At 48.1% G+C, this 21945-nt stretch overlaps 1 protein-coding gene across 4 annotated transcripts in view; it reads left to right on the forward strand.

The window, feature by feature from the left end:
- The first annotated feature begins 15527 nt into the window (after positions 1-15527).
- Positions 15528-21945, forward strand: part of CD99L2 (CD99 molecule like 2) — a 144963-nt gene continuing 138545 nt past the window's right edge. For 2 of the 4 annotated variants that reach the window (XM_077285222.1, XM_077285223.1), the window contains exon 1: positions 15528-16082. In XM_077285222.1, the coding sequence (XP_077141337.1) occupies positions 16031-16082 (52 nt within the window). In that variant the 5' untranslated portion in view covers positions 15528-16030. The remainder of the gene's footprint in view (positions 16083-21945) is intronic. The other 2 variants (XM_077285221.1, XM_077285220.1) reach the window with 2 other exon arrangements.

Raw genomic sequence — 21945 nt, forward strand, 5'->3', positions numbered from 1 at the left:
CGTCTTTTGTCAAAGACACGACGGACGTCCTGACTAGGGTTGATGGCATCCTTGTGGATCAGGGCACTATTCTTGTTACGGCCGACGTCGAAAGCCTTTATACATGCATAGATCACTCGCATGGCCTGGCGGCTGTCCGTCGCTTCCTGGGGGCCTCCGACCTGGACGGCCCTTTGTGTGGGCTGATCCTCGAGCTGGTGGGGTACATCCTCTCCCACAACTTTTTTGTCTTCAAAGACCATTTCTATCTTCAGAAGCGCGGCACAGCCATGGGCGCGGCGTGTGCGCCCTCGTACGCCAACCTCTTCCTGGGCGCCTGGGAGAGGGAGCTTTTTGGCGACGGGGGCCCACCGCTAGCTGCCCATGTGCTGTGCTGGCTTCGTTATATTGATGACATTCTGTTTTTGTGGAGTGGGTCTGCACGCCAGCTCGAGGAATTCATGAGGCACCTTAATGAGAATTCTCTTAACATACGTCTTACTCATCAGTGCAGTGTGGCCGCGGTCGACTTCCTGGATGTCCGCCTGGAGGTCGACTCCGACCGGCGCATCCAGACGGACGTCTACCGGAAGCCGACCGCCGTCAACTCCTTACTGCATGCCTCATCTGCCCATTATCCAGCCACCATTAGGGCCGTCCCGGTCGGACAGTTCCTCAGGGTGCGGCGGATTTGCTCCACTGAGGCCAAATTCGAATCTCAGGCCCTGGACCTAAAGGACAGATTTGCTGTCCGGGGGTACAGTCGCAGGTCTATCAAGGCCGGATATGACCGGGCACGGTCTACACAACGCAGTGATTTGTTGCATTCGAGGGCTCGACGCCGTACTGTGGGTGGAGATGGACACATCAGATTCATCTCCACCTACAATCATGAATGGGAGAATATGCGGTCTATTCTGAAGAAACATTGGCCGGTCCTCCGGGCCGAGCCATCCCTGTGTGCCACCCTGGGCACCTCTCCCCTCATGACCCCCAGAAGGGGCACCAATCTCAGTAATTTGCTTGTGAGGAGCCATTACATTCCAGCTCCGGAAAGAAATTTCTTTGGCACAGGTGGCCCCCGTGCGGGCTGCACCCCCTGTGGGCACTGTCTTGCCTGCGCCAATGTCCTGCGCTGCTCTGATTTCACCAACAGTGATGGTACTAAAACATTTCAGATCAAAGAACGTATATCCTGTGGCACCACGAACGTTATATATTATGCTACTTGTCCGTGCCCCAGGATATACGTTGGCCTCACTACCCGTGAACTTAGAGTTTGGGTTAGGGAGCATGTGCGGGACATTGGCGCGGCCAAGACGGTGTCACCAGGGGTTGAGATCAAAACAATCCCCCGTCACTTTAGGGCATACCATTACTGTAATAGTGGACTGCTCAAAGTGAGGGGGATCGATGTGCTCCATCTGGGGATCAGGGGTGGGGATAATAAAAAACGACTAGCACAGATCGAAACTAAGTGGATCGTATTGCTTGACACAATGACCCCTAGGGGCCTTAACGAGTCCCTTAGTTTCGCTCCCTACCTCTGATTTGTCGTCCTTGCTGTGCTCTCTCTTCCCCTTTTTTTACCACCAGTGGTCTTCTCCATCTCCTCCGGTGGTTTCAGTGTTTTGGTGTTTTTAATTGTTTTTAACCCTTTTATTACTCTTTCCTTTTCATTTATAGTACTTCTCTTTGGGCCTTGTCTTGGTTCCCTCCTCCCCGTCTCATGTCATCTGACCTTAGTGCGACTGCTGATTTTACCGCACCAATGAACGTCCGGATGGCTCCCTGGACATCAGTCACAAAAAAGAAAACAGCCATGAAGATGGATTTTTTGTATAGTCTATTGACAGTAATATTTGTATGGGCTTGTGCCTATATATGGTTTCTTCTGTTGTCCACTCATGCCTATAACTCTGTATCTATTACTTTTTATCTTAAGTACATTGTGTGTTTTGATATATATGCCGCACTAGGTCTTTTCTATTGCCTCCACCATTGTGTGGGCCCCCATGTGGCCGTGCGCGTCGCCCTGTGTACGGGCGGTTGCCGTGCTGGGACGGGTGTCTAACGGGCTTGCTGCGCGGGCCTGGAGATTTTTCTCCTGGTCTGCGCATCTGGCTCGACTCCAGGTCCTTGTGCGGCACCGCTCCGCCGCAGTGCGCATGTGCCGACAGCGCCAACATGATTGGAGGCCGCCGGTCATGTGATCGGGGTCAGGGAGGGTAAAAGCAGGTCCTGCACTTTCTATACACTACATCCCCTTGAAAAAGCAGCGTTTGAGCGCTGCGAAATGTGCGTCGGGGCTCCTCCATCGGTGGGACCCTCTCCTGTCCTCCTCCCTTCACCGTGGTAAGCATAGTACTTCTTTCTATTGTTGCTGTGTGGCGGGTCTCTATATAAATATACTGGGCACTGGCCCTGAGACTGTGTGTTATGTATAGCCACCCAGCAGCCCCTTATAATATGTGTCTTGTGCTTTCCATCTTCCCAGCACCACGTGCTATATTGGCACCTACTATTTGTCATCTTCTATTCGTGCCTATCCACTTTGGTTACATCTAGTGCTGGGGGGCGGACGGGTAGAGTTGTCCTTTCTTGATGTTCCCCTCCATTTGTTGTCGTGGTATCCTCATCTTTTTGCTCAGTCTCATGTCCTATATTTTTACCTTACTAATAAAGCATTTTTGTACATTTGTACTCTAGGCTCCTGTTTCTCCTTTTAATATATTATATAGGGGCCTGTGTGGGAAAGATCATACTGTATGGAAAGTTGTGGGGGACCTTCATACAATGTAGGGGTCTCAGGGGGAAAAGCATATTATATGGAAAGCTGTGGGGCACCATCATACTATATAGGGTCCTATATAGTATGTGTGGGGGACCATCATACTATATAGGGGCCTATGGGTGGGAAAACCATACCAAATGAAAAGCTGTGGGGGATTGTTATACTATATAGGGGCCATCATACTATATGGAAAGCTGTAGGGGACCATCACACTACATAGGGGTCTGTGGGGGGACCATTATACTATATAGGGGCCTGTGTGGGAAAGATCATACTGTATGGAAAGCTGTGGGTGACCATCATACTGTATAGGTTCCTGTGAGAGGACCATCATACTATATAGGGGGTCGGTGGGGTTCATCACACTGTCTTGGGGCTGTGGGGGACCATCATAATATATGGGGGCCTGAGAGGAGACTATAATAATATATGGGTGGCTGTGATCTTCATATTATTTTGGGGTTATGGGGCACCATCATTCTTGTGGGGGCCGATTATACTATATGGTGGACACTGGAGGGACCATCATAACATATTGAAGGCTATAGGGGGACCCTCATACTGTATTTGGGCTATGGTGGACATACTGTATATACTATGTAGAAGGATGTGGTGAGGCCATCATACTGTATTGGGGTTGTGTGGGGGAACTATCATACTATATGGGAGGCTGTAGAGGATCATCATACTATATGGAAGGCTGTGGGGTGACCATCAAATTGTATTGGGGCTGTGGGGGACCTATATACTATATGGTGAGATTTGGGGGAACTACTATACAGTACTGAGGCTGAGAGCGCACATAACTGTGTGTGTGTGTGTGTGTGTGGGGGGGGGGTCCATCACACTGTATTGGGGTTATGGGGAAACTATCATATTATATAAGCGTGTGGGGGACCATCATACTATATGGGGATTTTGGGGAGCCATTATACTGTATTGGGGCTGTGGAGAACCATCATACTACGTGGGGAACCGTGTTGGGACTATTTTACTGTGTGAGGCTCATCATACTATAAGGAAGGCTGTTGAGGGGACCATCATACTGTATGTAGTGACCATAAAACTGTAGGGGGATGTGGGTTAACCATTATAATGGAACCATCATACTGTGGTGGGGGTTGTGTAGACCATCATGCTATGTAGGGACCATCATACTGTGTGAGGTGACTATCATACAGTGTGGGGGGCAGGGGTGACCATTTTACTATGTGGTATATATGAAGGAAAGTGGGAACATTATTCTGTGTTGGGGCATTTTTGGGGGTATCATACTTCATGGCAATAATGGAGAGGGTAACAGTGGGCAAGAACACTTTGGGGCTTCAGTAGGGGCAAAATAACTAAGTGCTGCTGTTGAGGGAGGATTTAAAGTGATCCTTCACGGTTAACCCAGTGATTTCCAAATTAATATATAAGGTGTTGCCGGCAACTGAAAATGACCAGACGGAGACGTGTGTCTCTGTATGGGGGATCGAGCAGATCTCTGGCCCCCGTTTATTCTGTATGACTTTATCATAGTCATAGAAATTACACTTCAACCAATCAGCATAAGAACACGCTCACGGTTCTTAGCCTATAAGAATGCAGGACTTCAACCAATCAGCATAAGAACATGCTCACAGTTCTTAGCCTATAAGAATGCAGGAACAATCTGTGCGTCAAAGTTTTGTAGAACAATACACCCTCAGTCTCATGTTCTACCGAGGTTGCAACAATCAAGGTCTCATCAAAATCTCATAACAGCTGTAACCTTTAGCCTACTAACAAAATTTATATCAAAACAACAAAATGGAGTCGAAAAGCACAAAATGGAGATTCTTTCTTAATTTCTTCCTTCACATTCCCCCCTAGATAAATTTTGTTAATTAATGTCCAGCATCAGAGGTACTATCCCAAGCTCTAAGCTCGAGGGGTACTGGTCTTCACATGACTGGTGCCATGTTACCAGCCATGGCTGTTGCGGTGTACCCGTCCCCCCTGTATACTAGAATTTACGAATAACAATTATTGATAACAGTAGTGGGGATCTTTTGAAGACAGCCATGCGCTTGGCTTCAACATCTTCATCAGGTAACTTTGTGAAATCGGTGTAGAGAAGAGCAGAGGTGGCAACGCTTTTGGTTTCATCATTAGTTATCCTAGTACAGAATTTCCTAATACACACAGAAATACACCAAAAAAACAAGTTTTAGTATTACATACATGACAAGGATAAAGGTGAATACTGGCAGCCATTTTAAATACAGTTATATCTGCAAGCATAGGAAAAACTTATTGTTTCACAGTATAAGTATAGCAGTACAAAAAGGTATAATGATATATATATTTTCACCTTGACAATTCCCCCTAAATACTAAGTTTTTCCCCTAAAGAAAGATCCTTCGAGACTGTCCATGTGATGGGAAAGGGGAGGTGGATTTCTTCATCCAGACACCTCAGAAACTCTCCCCTAGCGAAAGGTCTCCAGGCAGCTGAACCCTTCACTAACCTCACATGGAGTTCTCCCACTGTCCCTAAACTAAATCTCTTAACATCATTTGAGAATGGGGGGGTTTTGTTTACTCTCTTGACGGGGACATACTTGGGGATCTCCCCTAGATCAGTACCATCGTACTCTGGTGGGTCTACTTCTTAATTGAGGAAGGTGCCAGTCGGGATTGCTTTCACTAACTACTTAGGCCTGCCCAGGTGTACTTATACGTCCATCATATTATCATTATTTGTTTGTAAAATGAGAAAGGTTGGTTCTCAGGGTCAGCCAATTGTTTTTGCATAGCTAGTCAGAGGGCCTCCAGGGATAATACTCCTGTATCTGTCTTACCCTACCTGATGTGGTTGGTTCTCTGGTGGTGGGGGCGACATGACATGCTGGTCTACAGCTCCTTCCCAAAAGGATTACTGTCAGCCTGCTCCCAAAAGTTAATGTCTCCAGTATCCACCAACCACAATCCTGTGTCAGCTTCTTATATCACTGCATGTGATCTTGTCTGGACAGGATTCAGTGTAATTCTCTTAGGTCGGGTTGCAGCACGAGTCATACAAGTGTTAGGGCCCAAATCCTCAACTATACCCTAAAAGGCATCACAGCTATAATTGACAAATCTTTGTTCACTGTAATATATATATATATTTGATCCATTCAACATTTTTATTAATCTGCACCTGTGGGATTATAGAAGCAAAGCCAGCATAAATCTGGTTCTGGGCTTTAAACTGGTCGGGCACCCCCCTTGGCACTCCAATGGCATCAATATATACTAGTGGATCTTCTTCATAACTCATGTGGAGCTGATCAAGGCTTCTCCTCTTTCTGGTAGGTTCATCAGGTGTCTTTGGATCCCAGGGTAGAATCTTGAACTGCATAGCTAGTTTAACAAGGGTGCATTGACCTATCCAGGCATTAGGCAACCTAGGACGGAGCTTACCATCTCCACATAACCAATAAATGTCGTACATATATTCTGTATGTTTGATTAGCAAATCAGTATCTAGAGAACTGTTCCCTTTGCAGAAACCTGTCTCGAAGATCCCTACTGGTGTACCTGTGGTGTCGTGGGAATTATAGCAGGTGTAATTGTCAGCTAATACGGTTACTTCTCCTGGAACCTTTAGTTTAGGTTCCTCATGAATTAGTAGGACATAATCTGGACAATCAGTGGACTTCAAACCTTTCAACAGATTCATGACACAGGCAGTGGTGTTGTCATCAGGGAAAAGCAATGCATGTGTGTATAGATATGTATTCGCAGCAGCACAAGCAATACATCCTACAGAGATATTCTGGACTCTTACATTGTATCTCACCCATTTTAACCATAGGTTTTTCCTTGGGGCTGTTTGTGTTTCTATGGAGAAAACCTCTTGCCAACTGAGACCTGGAATGGGGATCACTTCATTAACTACATTTTGCAAACGCTCACCTGGGCCTGTTTTAGGTGTACTGGTAACAGGGGCCTTGGTTGGTCTGAAACTAATATCCTGGAGCTGTATATGGCCTAAATTCCCATAGTATCCACTACTAAATACATAATTATAATGCCTTCCCAGTACAAATGTCTGCAGATCAGCAGATTGGGAGCTTTCGAGATTTAGGAGGAGGGGGTGACAACTTTTACCCCATTTACAGCCCCTAAGTGGTTGCAGAAGGGCTGTTAGATGCATTCTCTCACGAAGACTTCTACCCGTCCCATCCTTGGGAACATGGCTTCACTAGGTTTATATCCCCAATCATCTCCCGTATTCCAAGCAGCATCTGACCAATAATAACAGTTATTGTTGTCATTTCTGGTAACACATATATAAAACTGGATGGTCCCCTCTACCACCCGTTCAGTCTCGGGGCACTTGACTACATCACAGAAATCAAATCGCCAGATATTCGCCGGGGCTGTCAGGTTTACCCAGAGAATAATGGGACCAGAATTCTTATTTTTACAATAGGGACCAAAGAGGTAGGGGCGAGGATGGCCCTCAGTTCCAGGATCAAAAACAACAGTCTCTTTTACAGTGTGAGGCATGGATCCAGGTGCTCTTTCCTTCGAGTTTTACTGCAGTGGGGGTAACCAGTATCACCGTGTGAGATCCTTCAAATCTCAGCTGGAGACAATCTCTGCGCACAAACTTTTTCACATACACCAGGTCTCCTGGCACAAAGGGATGGTGTCCAGGAACCTTGTCTGGGTCTGGAAGAGAACTGAAAACGGTTAAATGCACTTTGGCAAGGTGTCCATGTAAGGCCTGCACATAGCTAGTCAAGTCCTGGTACTTGAGCTGCAACTGTTGTGGAAAGAAACATTCAAGATTGGGGCCCCTGCCAAACAGAATCTCATACGGTGACAGTCCTGTCTTCCTGTTTGGGGTATATCTTACTGAAAACAAAGCTAGAGGGAGGCATTCTGTCCATGGTTTACCAGTCTCTGCCATTGCCTTCTGGATTTTAAGCTTAAGCGTTCCATTTAGTCTTTCCACTTTTCCACTACTCTGTGGATGGAGTATGCAATGCTTGACTTACCCCCAGTGCTGCCATTACCTCTGACATGATCTCTCCAGTAAAATGGGAGCCCCGATCGCTTTTGATGACTTCAGGAACTCCATACCTGCATATGATCTCAGCCATCAGTTTCTTCGCCGTTGTCTTAGCCGTAGCTTTGGCAACTGGGTAGGCTTCTGGCCAACCTGAAAATAAATCAATGCAGACCAACACATACTCATACGTCCCTACCCTGGGTAACTGAATATAATCATTCTGCAGTCTCTGGAATGAGTAAAGGGCCGGGGAGTGTGTTTGGATGGGGTTTTCACTGTCCTACCCGGATTATGTGTGGCACATATCATGCAGCTCTGTACCTGCCTTTCTGCGCAGGTGGAAAACCCGGGAGCAATCCATTGTTTCTGTAGGGTGTCACACATGGCCGTCTTCGAGTGATGCACATTCCCGTGCAGAACCTGTGCCATCATTGGGTACAGTACCTGTGGTAGGCAGACCTTTTCACCCCTCCCCCATAGTCCAGTGACGGTATCAGAGCAAGCCCCTATCTTTTGCCACCTATTTTTCTCCTCCTTACTTGCCTGTTCTTGTAACCGGGCTAAGATGTCTTTCAACACAAGTGGAGATGGTGGGGTGTCTAGGTGATGTACTTCAGAGGCTACAGGAGTGCTTGCTGCTTTCTTGGCAGCCTGGTCTGCCAGTGCGTTACCCTTTGTCCGTCCATCAGTGCCTTTGGTATGTGCCTTTACCTTTATGATGCCTGCTTGGGTGGGAAGCTGTAGTGAGTTGCTGGACTGCCTCAGCATGTTTAATGGGGTGGCCATTTGCTGTCAGGAAAGCCCTGGCTCTCCAGATAGGCCCATAACCGTGTGCAATGCCAAAAGCATACCTGGAATCAGTGTAGATATTTACAGTCTTACCTTCTGCTAGTTTGCACGTTTCTGTGAGCTCTGCTTCTTGTGCAGACATATGAGCTGGCATTGACTCTGCCTTGATTACCTCATGTTCTGAGACCACAGCATATCTGGTACAGAAGCGTCCTTGGTCATCTTGGTGACGGGATCCATATACAAAAAGCTCAAAATCAGCATTAGAATAGGCACACTAGAGACCAGCCGTTTCCTGAGACATCAATTCTAGACAATCATGTGGTTTGGAAACCTAATCTTGTTCCTCTGGATCCATTCTAGAAAGAAAAAGTGTCCTTTTTCATATCACCTACTCCTCCCCCCTTTGGATCCATAGGTACTAGGAGAAGAGTAGCAGGGTTTAGGACAGTGCACCTTTTCAAAGTCACATTAGTAGGCATGAGAATAGCACACTGAAGTCGCAGCTGTCCAGCCATGGACATGTGGCTAGATTGTAACTGGAAAGGGGAACTTGAGGGTAGCATCTGTCAGCAGGGGTGTGACAATTTCTTTGAAAGTGACGGGGCCGGCCATAGCGCCAACACTGCAAGTGAGAACTGGTGCGGCGGGGCTGGGGAGCAATACCTCCAGACATAGGGTTAAAAGAAATATTTGAGTAGGGGACTGAATTCGTATAAGGTGGGAGGGCTGGAGTTAGAATTTGCTGCTGGGCAGGCAAGGAGCCAGCTGCTTGCTTGTACCTGGGGTGGGGGCTGGAATTGGAGCAGAGACTGCTGTGGCTGGTTTTAACCCTTGATCTTCCTGTTGATGCAGAACGTGCTAAATTCTTTTGAAAACTTTTAATTACTTTTAATGCATCATCCGGAGTGGAAGTCTCAATATCGGGTCTGACCGACATTATTGCCTCCTTCAATTCAGATTTAAGGCCGGACATTAAAGCTGCCACAAAAAGGTGTGAATGGGCTTTATTATACAATGAGAATCCCAAATCTTTAAACACTACCATAAGATGCCCATAAAACTTCTCGACAGTCTCCCCCTTGTCCTGTGTGACATCTGTGAGGGAGGTAGCTTGGTCCGCTAATCTATCTTGTGCCCAAACTTTTAAAGCATTACAGAAATCAACCCCACTCTCATATATTCCCCCATCCAGGTTCACATTATACATTATGCCACCCTCAATGATTGGAAAATATCCCTCCCCAGCCTTCACTTGGAGTAAGTGTAACAGATCTCTCTACACTGAAAATTAGTAACTCCGCATACATCACAGATCCACGCAGCCGGATCATAGGATGGAGGCGCACTAAATTTTGACAACCCAGTATATATTGGTGCCTTGGGATTGAGGGGCACAACCAGATTTCACTTTCAATTTACAATATTTCACAGATCTACCAGCGCGTACAACACTAAGAAAACACAGAGAGACTCAAGAGCGCAGCGACGCGCGCGCGCGCCCCCTCCCTTTTCAGAAACAGCGATAAGAAAAATCACAGCATTCCTCAGTGCAGAAAGGAAAAAAAACCACAGCGCAGCTGCTCAACCCCTCCCATCGGATATTCCAAAGACAAACACAGACACAAAAAATACAGCAGTTCTTAGACTTAATTAATTTCTACAAAATCTTCATCGCACAATTCAAAGTCTTCTTCTTCCACGGACTGATTCTCCTTTAAAGCGAAATACCCCTACTTAGTCGTGTATAGATACCAGAGCGGCCGCTTAGTCTATTCCACTAGGGTTTTTACCTGTCCCCCGCTGAGACAACCCAAAATCGCGGTACTCAGTGAAAGGAGGAGGGCGTCTTAGACTTAACCCTCCGGACGCCCCTGGACATACACATATATATCTATGTATTCCTGAGTTACGCATCCTACCCAATCTTCGATCACCTCACCGCGCCTGATTCTAACAGTGATCAGGAATTCAGGATATTTTGACTGTAAAGAGAATTACATCACTGGTTAATCCGGGGTGTCCGTCCCTTATGAGGTACGGTTCGAGCACTGGGCTTCCAACGGAACTACACCTCTATATGATTCCACCCAAGAATCATCCCACCTCCGGGGACAAACCTCAGATCCTCTTTGCAGCAACAAACACAGGAAAACCACACCAAACGGTTAGTCTGAACAGTATAACTGCCAACTTACCGTGGTTGTTGTGGGGGATGATCAGTCCCAATTTTCCAGTGCCTGCGTCCGGTCAGAGGGTCCTTTGTCTTGTTGTCCTCCGGGCGGCAGAAGCGTTCCTGCTTGGAGCCCCACGTTAACGGGCGCCAACTGTTGAGGGAGGATTTAAAGTGATCCTTCACGGTTAACCCAGTGATTTCCAAATTAATATATAAGGTGTTGCCGGCAACTGAAAATGACCAGACGGAGACGTGTGTCTCTGTATGGGGGATCGAGCAGATCTCTGGCCCCCGTTTATTCTGTATGACTTTATCATAGTCATAGAAATTACACTTCAACCAATCAGCATAAGAACACGCTCACGGTTCTTAGCCTATAAGAATGCAGGACTTCAACCAATCAGCATAAGAACATGCTCACAGTTCTTAGCCTATAAGAATGCAGGAACAATCTGTGCATCAAAGTTTTGTAGAACAATACACCCTCAGTCTCATGTTCTACCGAGGTTGCAACAATCAAGGTCTCATCAAAATCTCATAACAGCTGTAACCTTTAGCCTACTAACAAAATTTATATCAAAACAACAAAATGGAGTCGAAAAGCACAAAATGGAGATTCTTTCTTAATTTCTTCCTTCACACTGCAATACATACAGTACAGACCAAAAGTTTGGACACACCTTCTCATTTAAAGATTTTTCTGTATTTTCATGACTATGAAAATTGTACATTCAAAACTATGAATTAACACATGTGGAATTATATACTTAACAAATAAGTGTGAAACAACTGAAATTATGTCTTATATTCTAGGTTCTTCAAAGTAGCCACCTTTTGCTTTGATGACTGCTTTGCACACTCTTGGCATTCTCTTGATGAGCTTCAAGAGGTAGTCAATGGGAATGGTCTTCCAACAATCTTGAAGGAGTTCCCAGAGATGCTTAGCACTTGTTGGCCATTTTGCCTTCACTCTGCGGTCCAGCTCACCCCAAACCATCTCGATTGGGTTCAGGTCTGGTGACTGTGGAGGCCAGGTCATCTGGCGTAGCGCCCCATCACTCTCCTTCTTGCTCAAATAGCCCTTACACAGCCTGGAGGTGTGTTTGGTGTCATTGTCCTGTTGAAAAATAAATGATGGTCCAACTAAACGCAAACCAGGTGGAATAGCATGCCGCTGCAAGATGCTGTGGCTGCTGGTTCAGTATGCCTTCAATTTTGAATAAATCCCCAACAGTGTCACCAGCAAAGCACCCCCACACCATCACACCTCCTCCTCCATGCTTCACGGTGGGAACCAGGCATGTAGAGTCCATCCGTTCACCTTTTCTGCGTCGCACAAAGACACGGTGGTTGGAACCAAAGATCTCAAATTTGGACTCATCAGACCAAAGCACAGATTTCTACTGGTCTATTGTCCATTCCTTGTGTTCTTTAGCCCAAACAAGTCTCTTCTGCTTGTTGCCTGTCCTTAGCAGTGGTTTTCTAGCAACTATTTTACCATGAAGGCCTGCTGCACAAAGTCTCCTCTTAAGGGTGCGTGTCCACGTTCAGGATGGCCGGCGGTATCGCCGGAGCGGCGAAGCCGCTCGGCGCTAAGCCCCGCCCCCTTTATGGGACGCGATGATGCCGGATGTGTTAACTGTACACATCCGGGATCATCGCACCCTCGCATAACGCCCTGTGATATTACTTGCGGCGACGCAGCGTCGCCGCAGGTAGCACGGACATGCTGCGATCTGAAAAGATGCGCAGCATGTCCGGAGTCGCAGGGCCGACGCGTGCGTGTTTCCAAGCATAGTGGACACGGGATTTCAAAAAATTCCCTCCACTATGCTGGAACATCTGGACGCTGCATGTTTGACGCTGTAGCTCTGCGCAGCGTCAAACAAGCAGCGTTTACTGACCGTGGACACATACCCTAACAGTTCTTGTAGAGATGTGTCTGCTGCTAGAACTCTGTGTGGCATTGATCTGGTCTCTAATCTAAGCTGCTGTTAACCTGCAATTTCTGAGGCTGGTGACTTGGATAAACTTATCCTCAGAAGCAGAGGTGACTCTTGGTCTTCCTTTCCTGGGGCGGTCCTCATGTGAGCCAGTTTCTTTGTGGCGCTTGATGGTTTTTGCCACTGCACTTGGGGACACTTTCAAAGTTTTCCCAATTTTTCGGACTGACTGACCTTCATTTCTTAAAGTAATGATGGCCACTCGTTTTTCTTTACTTAGCTGCTTTTTTCTTGCCATAATACAAATTCTAACAGTCTATTCAGTAGGACTATCAGCTGTGTAGTATCCACCAGACTTCTGCACAACACAACTGATGGTCCCAAACCCATTTATAAGGCAAGAAATCCCACTTATTAAACCTGACAGGGCACACCTGTGAAGTGAAAACCATTCCCGGTGACTACCTCTTGAAGCTCATCAAGAGAATGCCAAGAGTGTGCAAAGCAGTCATCAAAGCAAAAGGTGGCTACTTTGAAGAACCTAGAATATAAGACATATATTCAGTTGTTTCACACTTTTTTGTTAAGTATATAATTCCACATGTGTTAATTCATAGTTTGATGCCTTCAGTGTGAATGTACAATTTTCATAGTCATGAAAATACAGAAAAATCTTTAAATGAGGTGTGTCCAAACTTTTGGTCTGTACTGTATGTGTGTGTGTGTATATATATATACACTCACCGGCCACTTTATTAGGTACACCTGTCCAACTTCTTGTTACCACTTAATTTCTAATCAGCCAATCACATGGCGGCAACTCAGTGCATTTAGGCATGTAGACATGGTCAAGACAATCTCCTGCAGTTCAAACCGAGCATCAGTATGGAGAAGAAAGGTGATTTGAGTGCCTTTGAACGTGGCATGGTTGTTGGTGCCAGAAGGGCTGGTCTGAGTATTTCAGAAACTGCTGATCTACTGGGATTTTCACGCACAACCATCTCTAGGGTTTACAGAGAATGGTCCGAAAAAGAAAAAAAATTCAGTGAGCGGCAGTTCTGTGGGCGGAAATGCCTTGTTGATGCCAGAGGTCAGAGGAGAATGGGCAGACTGGTTCGAGCTGATAGAAAGGCAACAGTGACTCAAATCGCCACCCGTTACAACCAAGGTAGGCCTAAGAGCATCTCTGAACGCACAGTGCGTCGAACTTTGAGGCAGATGGGCTACAGCAGCAGAAAACCACACCGGGTACCACTCCTTTCAGCTAAGAACAGGAAACTGAGGCTACAATTTGTACAAGCTCATCGAAATTGGACAGTAGAAGATTGGAAAAACGTTGCTTGGTCTGATGAGTCTCGATTTCTGCTGCGACATTCGGATGGTAGGGTCAGAATTTGGCGTAAACAACATGAAAGCATGGATCCATCCTGCCTTGTATGGAGCATCTTTGGGATGTGCAGCCGACAAATCTGCGGCAACTGTGTGATGCCATCATGTCAATATGGACCAAAATCTCTGAGGAATGCTTCCAGCACCTTGTTGAATCTATGCCACGAAGAATTGAGGCAGTTCTGAAGGCAAAAGGGGGTCCAACCCGTTACTAGCATGGTGTACCTAATAAAGTGGCCGGTGAGTGTATATATATATTAAATGCAGAACGACAGATAAATATGTGAGTGAGATGTATAATCAGTGCTTTGTGTGTGTAGCTTATATGTATTTTATTAAATTAATTTCTGAAAAAAAATGATGTGGGGTCCCTTGACATTTTATTGACCAGCGGAGGGAAAGCAGACACCTGGGGGCAGATGTTTATAGCCTGGGAAGGGAGTAATCCCCATGGAGCTTCCCGGGCTATTAATATCAGCTCACAGCTGTATACTCACTGTAGGCTTTAAAACGATTTTCTTACCCTCACTATATGTTCATACATTGCATATACGCTGCAGATTTTCTGAAGTTTAGGGTATGTTCAGTGTCGGACTGGGGTACCACGGGCCCACCAGTAACCAGCTCCAGGGCCCCACTTTTCAGCTACATGCAGATGTGACAAATGTATATAACAATGAGCGGGGTAGATTCTTACATGAATAAGATGCCGGTATATAGTGTGCCATGTACTGATTGCCCACCGAGGATTCTCTGCTCTCCTGTGGGACAGCAGTCCCAGCCTGGGTCGCTCTCCATGCAGAACATCTGCAGTTCTTTGTGTGGAATCCATTATGGCTTTGCTTAGCAAAGGGTAAAATCTGCAGCAAATCAGAGCGTAAAAATCCGCAGCTCCCACCTAGAAATCCACAGCAAGGCTCGCAAACCTGAGTGGAGTAAGGCTACTTTCACACTAGCGTCGGGAACAACCCGTCGCTGCGCGTCGGGCCGACGTTCCCGACGCTAGTGTGGTCTCCGCCGCACAACGGGGGCAGCGGATGCATATTTCCCACGCATCCGCTGCCCCATTGTGATGTGCGGGGAAGTGGGGGCGGAGTTCCGACTGCGCATGCGCGGTCGGAAAAAGCGGACCGTCGGGAGCAAAAAACGTTACATGTAACGTTTTTTTCTCCCGACGGACCGCTACCATACGCCCAAACGCCGCCAAACGCATTCACCGTTTGGAAATGCGTCGCAAATGCGTCGCAAATGCGTCGCTAATGTTACTCTATGACGAAACAACGTATCCAGCAAAAACTTTTGCTGGATGCGGCGTTTCGCAAAAACGACGCATTTGCGACGTATTGCAGTTAACGCTAGTGTGAAAGTAGCCTTAGGGGGAGAGGCTCCTTTTCTGGAATCTGCAGTGTTATTTCCCCCAGTGGATTTCTCCGCCCTGTGGAATTACAGCACGGGAACCCTTGGGGCAATAATGCCCGGTTATAAAGCGTGCAACAAAGGGAGGCCATTACTGACAGCGGCTCCTGCTGCGGTGCCCTGACATGCTGATGTCTCGCCGTGATTGTAGCAGAATCCCTGTCCGCCCTGTCCGTGCTCTCTGCTATTTATAGACGACCCGCGGCCGGTATGTGCGTGTGACCGGCAGGTGCCCTCTGCGGCCGTACACTGCACGCGTGCCAGGGGAGGGTGGTCTGCGGGGCCCTCACTCGCGGTGCACGCTCGGTATTGCGGTGCGGCTGGTTCTCGTTACAGTGATCAGCAGCCTGTGAGACAGCGCTGGGCGGGGACTGCGAGCTCCCCCTCCCGCCGCCAGAGAGAATCACAGCGCTGCTGACTGTCTGCCCTACGGCCGCGGCTCCGTGCACCCTCTGCATGCTGCGCCCCGATCCCCGGCCTCTCCTCCGCTGACCGTCCTACAGGAGCGCGCTCAGGATGGCACGACTTGGCTTCACCCTGGTGCTGCTGGTGGCTGTGGTGTGGAGGGGTAAGTGGCACTCCGTGTGCGCGCTCATACACGGGCACAATGGCCCTATACAGATGCTGCGGTCCGCACAGCTGCCGGCTTTGTTATCTGCAGCTTATCTCCTAGGGCGTGCCAGGGATTCTCCAGCACATCTGCCATAGGTCCTGTCTGCTATAGGTCCTGCCTGCTATAAGTGCTGCCATTCTCCATCCTGTCTGCTATAGGTCCTGCCATTCTCCATACTGCCTGCCATTCTCCGTCCTGTCTGCCATAGGTCCTGTCTGCCATAGGTCCTGTCTGCCATAGGTCCTGTCTGCCATAGGTCCTGTCTGCTATAGGTCCTGCCATTCTCCGTCCTGTCTGCTATAGGTCCTGTCTGCTATAGGTCCTGTCTGCTATAGGTCCTGTCTGCTATAGGTCCTGTCTGCTATAGGTCCTGTCTGCTATAGGTCCTGTCTGCTATAGGTCCTGTCTGCTATAGGTCCTGCCATTCTCCGTCCTGTCTGCTATAGGTCCTGTCTGCTATAGGTCCTGTCTGCTATAGGTCCTGTCTGCTATAGGTCCTGTCTGCTATAGGTCCTGCCATTCTCCGTCCTGTCTGCTATAGGTCCTGTCTGCTATAGGTCCTGTCTGCTATAGGTCCTGTCTGCTATAGGTCCTGTCTGCTATAGGTCCTGCCATTCTCCGTCCTGTCTGCTATAGGTCCTGTCTGCTATAGGTCCTGTCATTCTCCATACTGCCTGCTATAGGTCCTGCCTGCTATAGGTCCTGCCATTCTCCGTACTGCCTGCTATAGGTCCTGCCTGCTATAGGTCCTGCCATTCTCCGTACTGCCTGCTATAGGTCCTGCCTGCTATAGGTCCTGCCATTCTCCGTACTGCCTGCCATAGGTCCTGCCTGCTATAGGTCCTGCCATTCTCCGTCCTGCCTGCTATAGGTCCTGCCTGCTATAGGTCCTGCCATTCTCCGTACTGCCTGCCATAGGTCCTGCCTGCTATAGGTCCTGCCATTCTCCGTCCTGCCTGCCATAGGTCCTGCCTGCCATAGGTCCTGCCATTCTCCGTCCTGCCTGCTATAGGTCCTGCCTGCTATAGGTCCTGCCTGCTATAGGTCCTGCCTGCTATAGGTCCTGCCATTCTCCGTCCTGCCTGCCATAGGTCCTGCCTGCTATAGGTCCTGCCATTCTCCGTCCTGCCTGCTATAGGTCCTGCCTGCCATAGGTCCTGCCTGCTATAGGTCCTGCCATTCTCCGTCCTGCCTGCTATAGGTCCTGCCATTCTCCGTCCTGCCTGCTATAGGTCCTGCCATTCTCCGTCCTGCCTGCTATAGGTCCTGCCTGCTATAGGTCCTGCCTGCTATAGGTCCTGCCTGCTATAGGTCCTGCCATTCTCCGTACTGCCTGCCATAGGTCCTGTCTGCTATAGGTCCTGTCTGCTATAGGTCCTGTCTGCTATAGGTCCTGTCTGCTATAGGTCCTGCCATTCTCCGTCCTGTCTGCTATAGGTCCTGTCTGCTATAGGTCCTGTCTGCTATAGGTCCTGTCTGCTATAGGTCCTGTCATTCTCCATACTGCCTGCTATAGGTCCTGCCTGCTATAGGTCCTGCCATTCTCCGTACTGCCTGCTATAGGTCCTGCCTGCTATAGGTCCTGCCTGCTATAGGTCCTGCCTTTCTCCGTACTGCCTGCCATAGGTCCTGCCTGCCATAGGTCCTGCCTGCTATAGGTCCTGCCTGCTATAGGTCCTGCCATTCTCCGTACTGCCTGCCATAGGTCCTGCCTGCTATAGGTCCTGCCATTCTCCGTCCTGCCTGCCATAGGTCCTGCCTGCTATAGGTCCTGCCATTCTCCGTCCTGCCTGCTATAGGTCCTGCCATTCTCCGTCCTGCCTGCCATAGGTCCTGCCTGCTATAGGTCCTGCCATTCTCCGTCCTGCCTGCCATAGGTCCTGCCTGCTATAGGTCCTGTCTGCTATAGGTCCTGCCATTCTCCGTACTGCCTGCCATAGGTCCTGCCTGCTATAGGTCCTGCCTGCTATAGGTCCTGTCTGCTATAGGTCCTGTCTGCTATAGGTCCTGTCATTCTCCATACTGCCTGCTATAGGTCCTGCCTGCTATAGGTCCTGCCTGCTATAGGTCCTGCCATTCTCCGTACTGCCTGCTATAGGTCCTGCCTGCTATAGGTCCTGCCTGCTATAAGTCCTGCCTGCTATAGGTCCTGCCTTTCTCCGTACTGCCTGCTATAGGTCCTGCCTGCTATAGGTCCTGCCTGCTATAGGTCCTGCCATTCTCCGTACTGCCTGCCATAGGTCCTGCCTGCTATAGGTCCTGCCTGCTATAGGTCCTGCCTGCTATAGGTCCTGCCATTCTCCGTCCTGCCTGCTATAGGTCCTGCCTGTTATAGGTCCTGCCATTCTCCGTACTGCCTGCCATAGGTCCTGCCTGCTATAGGTCCTGCCATTCTCCGTCCTGCCTGCTATAGGTCCTGCCATTCTCCGTACTGCCTGCCATAGGTCCTGCCTGCCATAGGTCCTGCCATTCTCCGTCCTGCCTGCTATAGGTCCTGCCTGCTATAGGTCCTGCCATTCTCCGTACTGCCTGCCATAGGTCTTGCCTGCCATAGGTCCTGCCTGCTATAGGTCCTGCCATTCTCCGTACTGCCTGCCATAGGTCCTGCCATTCTCCGTACTGCCTGCCATAGGTCCTGCCTGCCATAGGTCCTGCCTGCTATAGGTCCTGCCATTCTCCGTACTGCCTGCCATAGGTCCTGCCTGCTATAGGTCCTGCCATTCTCCGTACTGCCTGCTATAGGTCCTGCCATTCTCCGTACTGCCTGCCATAGGTCCTGTCTGCCATAGGTCCTGCCTGCTATAAGTGCTGCCATTATCCATCCTGCGTGCTATAGGTCCTGTCTGCTATAGGTCCTGCTATTCTCCGTCCTGCCTGCTATAGCTCCAGCCTGCTATAGGTCCTGCCGTTCTCTGGTACCACTGCTATAGGTCTTGCCATTCTCCAGCACGTCTAAAATAGGTCCTGCCATTCTGTCCTGCCAGCTATAGGTCCTGCGATTCTCTGGTACCACTGCTAAAGGTCCCGCCATTCTCCAGCACGTCTGAAATAGGTCTTGGCATTCTCCGTCCTGCCAGCTATGGGTCCTGCCATTCTCTGGCACCACTGCTATGGGTCCTGTCATTCTCTGGCACCACTGCTATAGGCTCTGCCTTCTATAGGTCCTGCCGTTCTCCGACACCTCTGCTATAGGTCCTGCCTGCTATAGATGCTGCCATTCTCTGTCCTTCCTGCTGTAGGTCCTGCCATTCTCCGACACCTCTGCTATAGGTTATACCGTTTTCCAGATCATGATGTGGGTTGCACAGATGATCTGGAGTGTATATAGGTATGTATTCTATCATGGCTTTGTATATTCAGGTGCACCATGTATTCTCTGTTTATAAAAAAAGAACACCCCAGCTTGGCCAATAGGGGTGAACCTGTATGCCCTCGTGTGGCAGATGGGTGCATATATTGTCCTGCATGGCTGGTAGGGCTGTGTGCATTGCCTGACCTGACTGGTAGGGTCAATGGCGTAACTTGAATGCAACACCTCCAGCAGTGAACCTTAATTATCACAGGTCATATATATAGACTATATTCCTGTGACTACAGCCCCAGCACCTGCTGTAGTTACACCCAGGTAAGGATGTGTAGGTTGCCTGGCATGGCTGGTATGGGTGATTATGTTGCCCTTCATGGCTGATAAGCCTGCATGTGGTTTCCAAATGTATATTCATTTAGTTTTTGTTGATTGGAGGTAAAAACTTTCCTGGGAATCAAAACTATTTCAAAATCCAAAAGTGACAAACTTTTAGGAAATTTGGCTCCAGTCTTGTCCTATAGAGCAGTGGTGTAACTGGAGTCCCAAGTGCCTCGGTGAAAAATTTGGACTCTGGTCCCCACCACCATGTCGGTGAGATGTAAATTCTATAAAGACAAGTGTGTAATAGTGTTTCCATCAAGGCACATTCCTGTAATAATAATTATTATTATAATAGCGCCATTTATTCCTTGGCGCTTTACATGTAAGGAGGGGTATACATAATAAAAACAAGTACAGTAATCTTGAACAATACAAGTCACAACTGGTACAGTAGGAGAGGACCCTGCCCGCCAGGGCTCACAATCTACAAGATTATTGCCTGTGTTCTGGCCCCATCCTGTAATAATGTATCTCATCCTAGGCTCCTTCCTATTATGTCCCCTGTCCTGGGCTCCTTACTGTAATAATGTCCCCCATCCTATAATTTCTGCCATCCTGCGCCCCTTCCTGGTATAATGACTTCCATCCCGGGTCCCTTCCTTGTATAATGTCCCCATTCTGTTTTCCAAAACATAAAAAAACCAAAAAAACCCCCAAACTTTATTTTTGCCTTCCTCCGCTCCTCTTCTGTAGCATCTTAGACACATGTCTAGCTGCAGTAGGCCCACCTTCTTTCGTGATCTTTCCGTCCCTGCTACAGATATGTGTATATGTTATCTACCCGCAGGACCAGGATATCCTGTTTTATCTGTCACTTATACCTTTGTTTTATTAAAAAGGTATGTTTTGCTTTATGTTTGTTTCTTTTTTACATTGCCCTAAGTCTCTGTCACCAGAGCTACCGCTGATGGCTGCTCTTAGCCCTTTAAATTTCAATGAGTGATGGCAGCTACTAAACCACGCTACCCTTTGTGGCCTGCTGAAAGCGTCTGTTGCTGCCATGTTGGTAAAAGCCTAGAATGTCACTTTCTAGTTTATTTTGTTCTTGCACTTCCTATAAAAATGCAATAAAAAAGTGATCAATATGTTATCTATACCTCAAAATGGTATTTATTAAAAACTCCAGTTCAGCGCGCAGGAAAAAAAGTCCTCATACAGCATCATGCACTGTAAATTAAAGGGAACCTGTCACCCCCAAAATCGAAGATGAGCTAAGCCCACCGGCATCAGGGCCCCCACCATGAGCACCGCCAAACCTGCCGCACTAGTCTGGGATGGGAGTCATATCGCCGGACCACCGAACACCCACTGCGACCCTCCCCCGCTCCACCAGCGCTGCCGATTATCTCTCTCTCCCCCCCCCCCCCCCCCAGTAAGCTGAATTTGGACTGTAAAACGGACCCTCATTTGACACATTAGTTTGTTTTTTTTCCCCCCTATTTTCCTTCTCTTCTGTTTAATATCACACTAAACCCCCAAAAATGGGCCAGACAAAGTTATTGGCACCCTCAATTTACTATTTGGCTGCACACCGTTTGGAATAAATAACTGTAATCAGTCGCTTTCTATAACCTTCTTACACCTCTCATCTGTAATTTTGGACCACTCTCTTCTTTTGCAAACTGCTCCAGGTCTCTCATATTTGAAGGCTCCTTCTCCCAACAGCAATTTTAAGTTCTCTCCACAGGTGTTCAATGGGATTTAGATCCGAGCTGATTGCTGCCACTACAGATATCTCCAGCGCTTTGTTTCCATCCATTTCTGGTTGCTTCTTGAAGTATGTTTGGGGTAATTATCCTGCTGGAAGACACATGACCAACAACGCAATCCCAGCTTTCTGACACTACACTACTACATTGCGACCCAAAATCCGTTGGTAAAATTATACTCGCTGTCCTTGTTCCATCGCAGGCCCCATTCCGCTGTCTCTGTTTCCTGACGCACCACACGTTGTCCAACCTCAGCTACAGTGATCAGTCAATTCTTATGAGTGACAAGAAGCAGAGACCAGCGGGGACCTGAGGAGCGATCAGACAGGACCTGCAGGGCATCAAGTAGGGAGGGTATCACATAAATGTTTCAGACTATTCTAAAATACTAAATTAACTAAAAATGTGAATATTTAGAAAA

This window comes from Ranitomeya variabilis, chromosome 2 (genome assembly GCF_051348905.1).
Source record: "Ranitomeya variabilis isolate aRanVar5 chromosome 2, aRanVar5.hap1, whole genome shotgun sequence".
NCBI lineage: Eukaryota > Metazoa > Chordata > Amphibia > Anura > Dendrobatidae > Ranitomeya > Ranitomeya variabilis.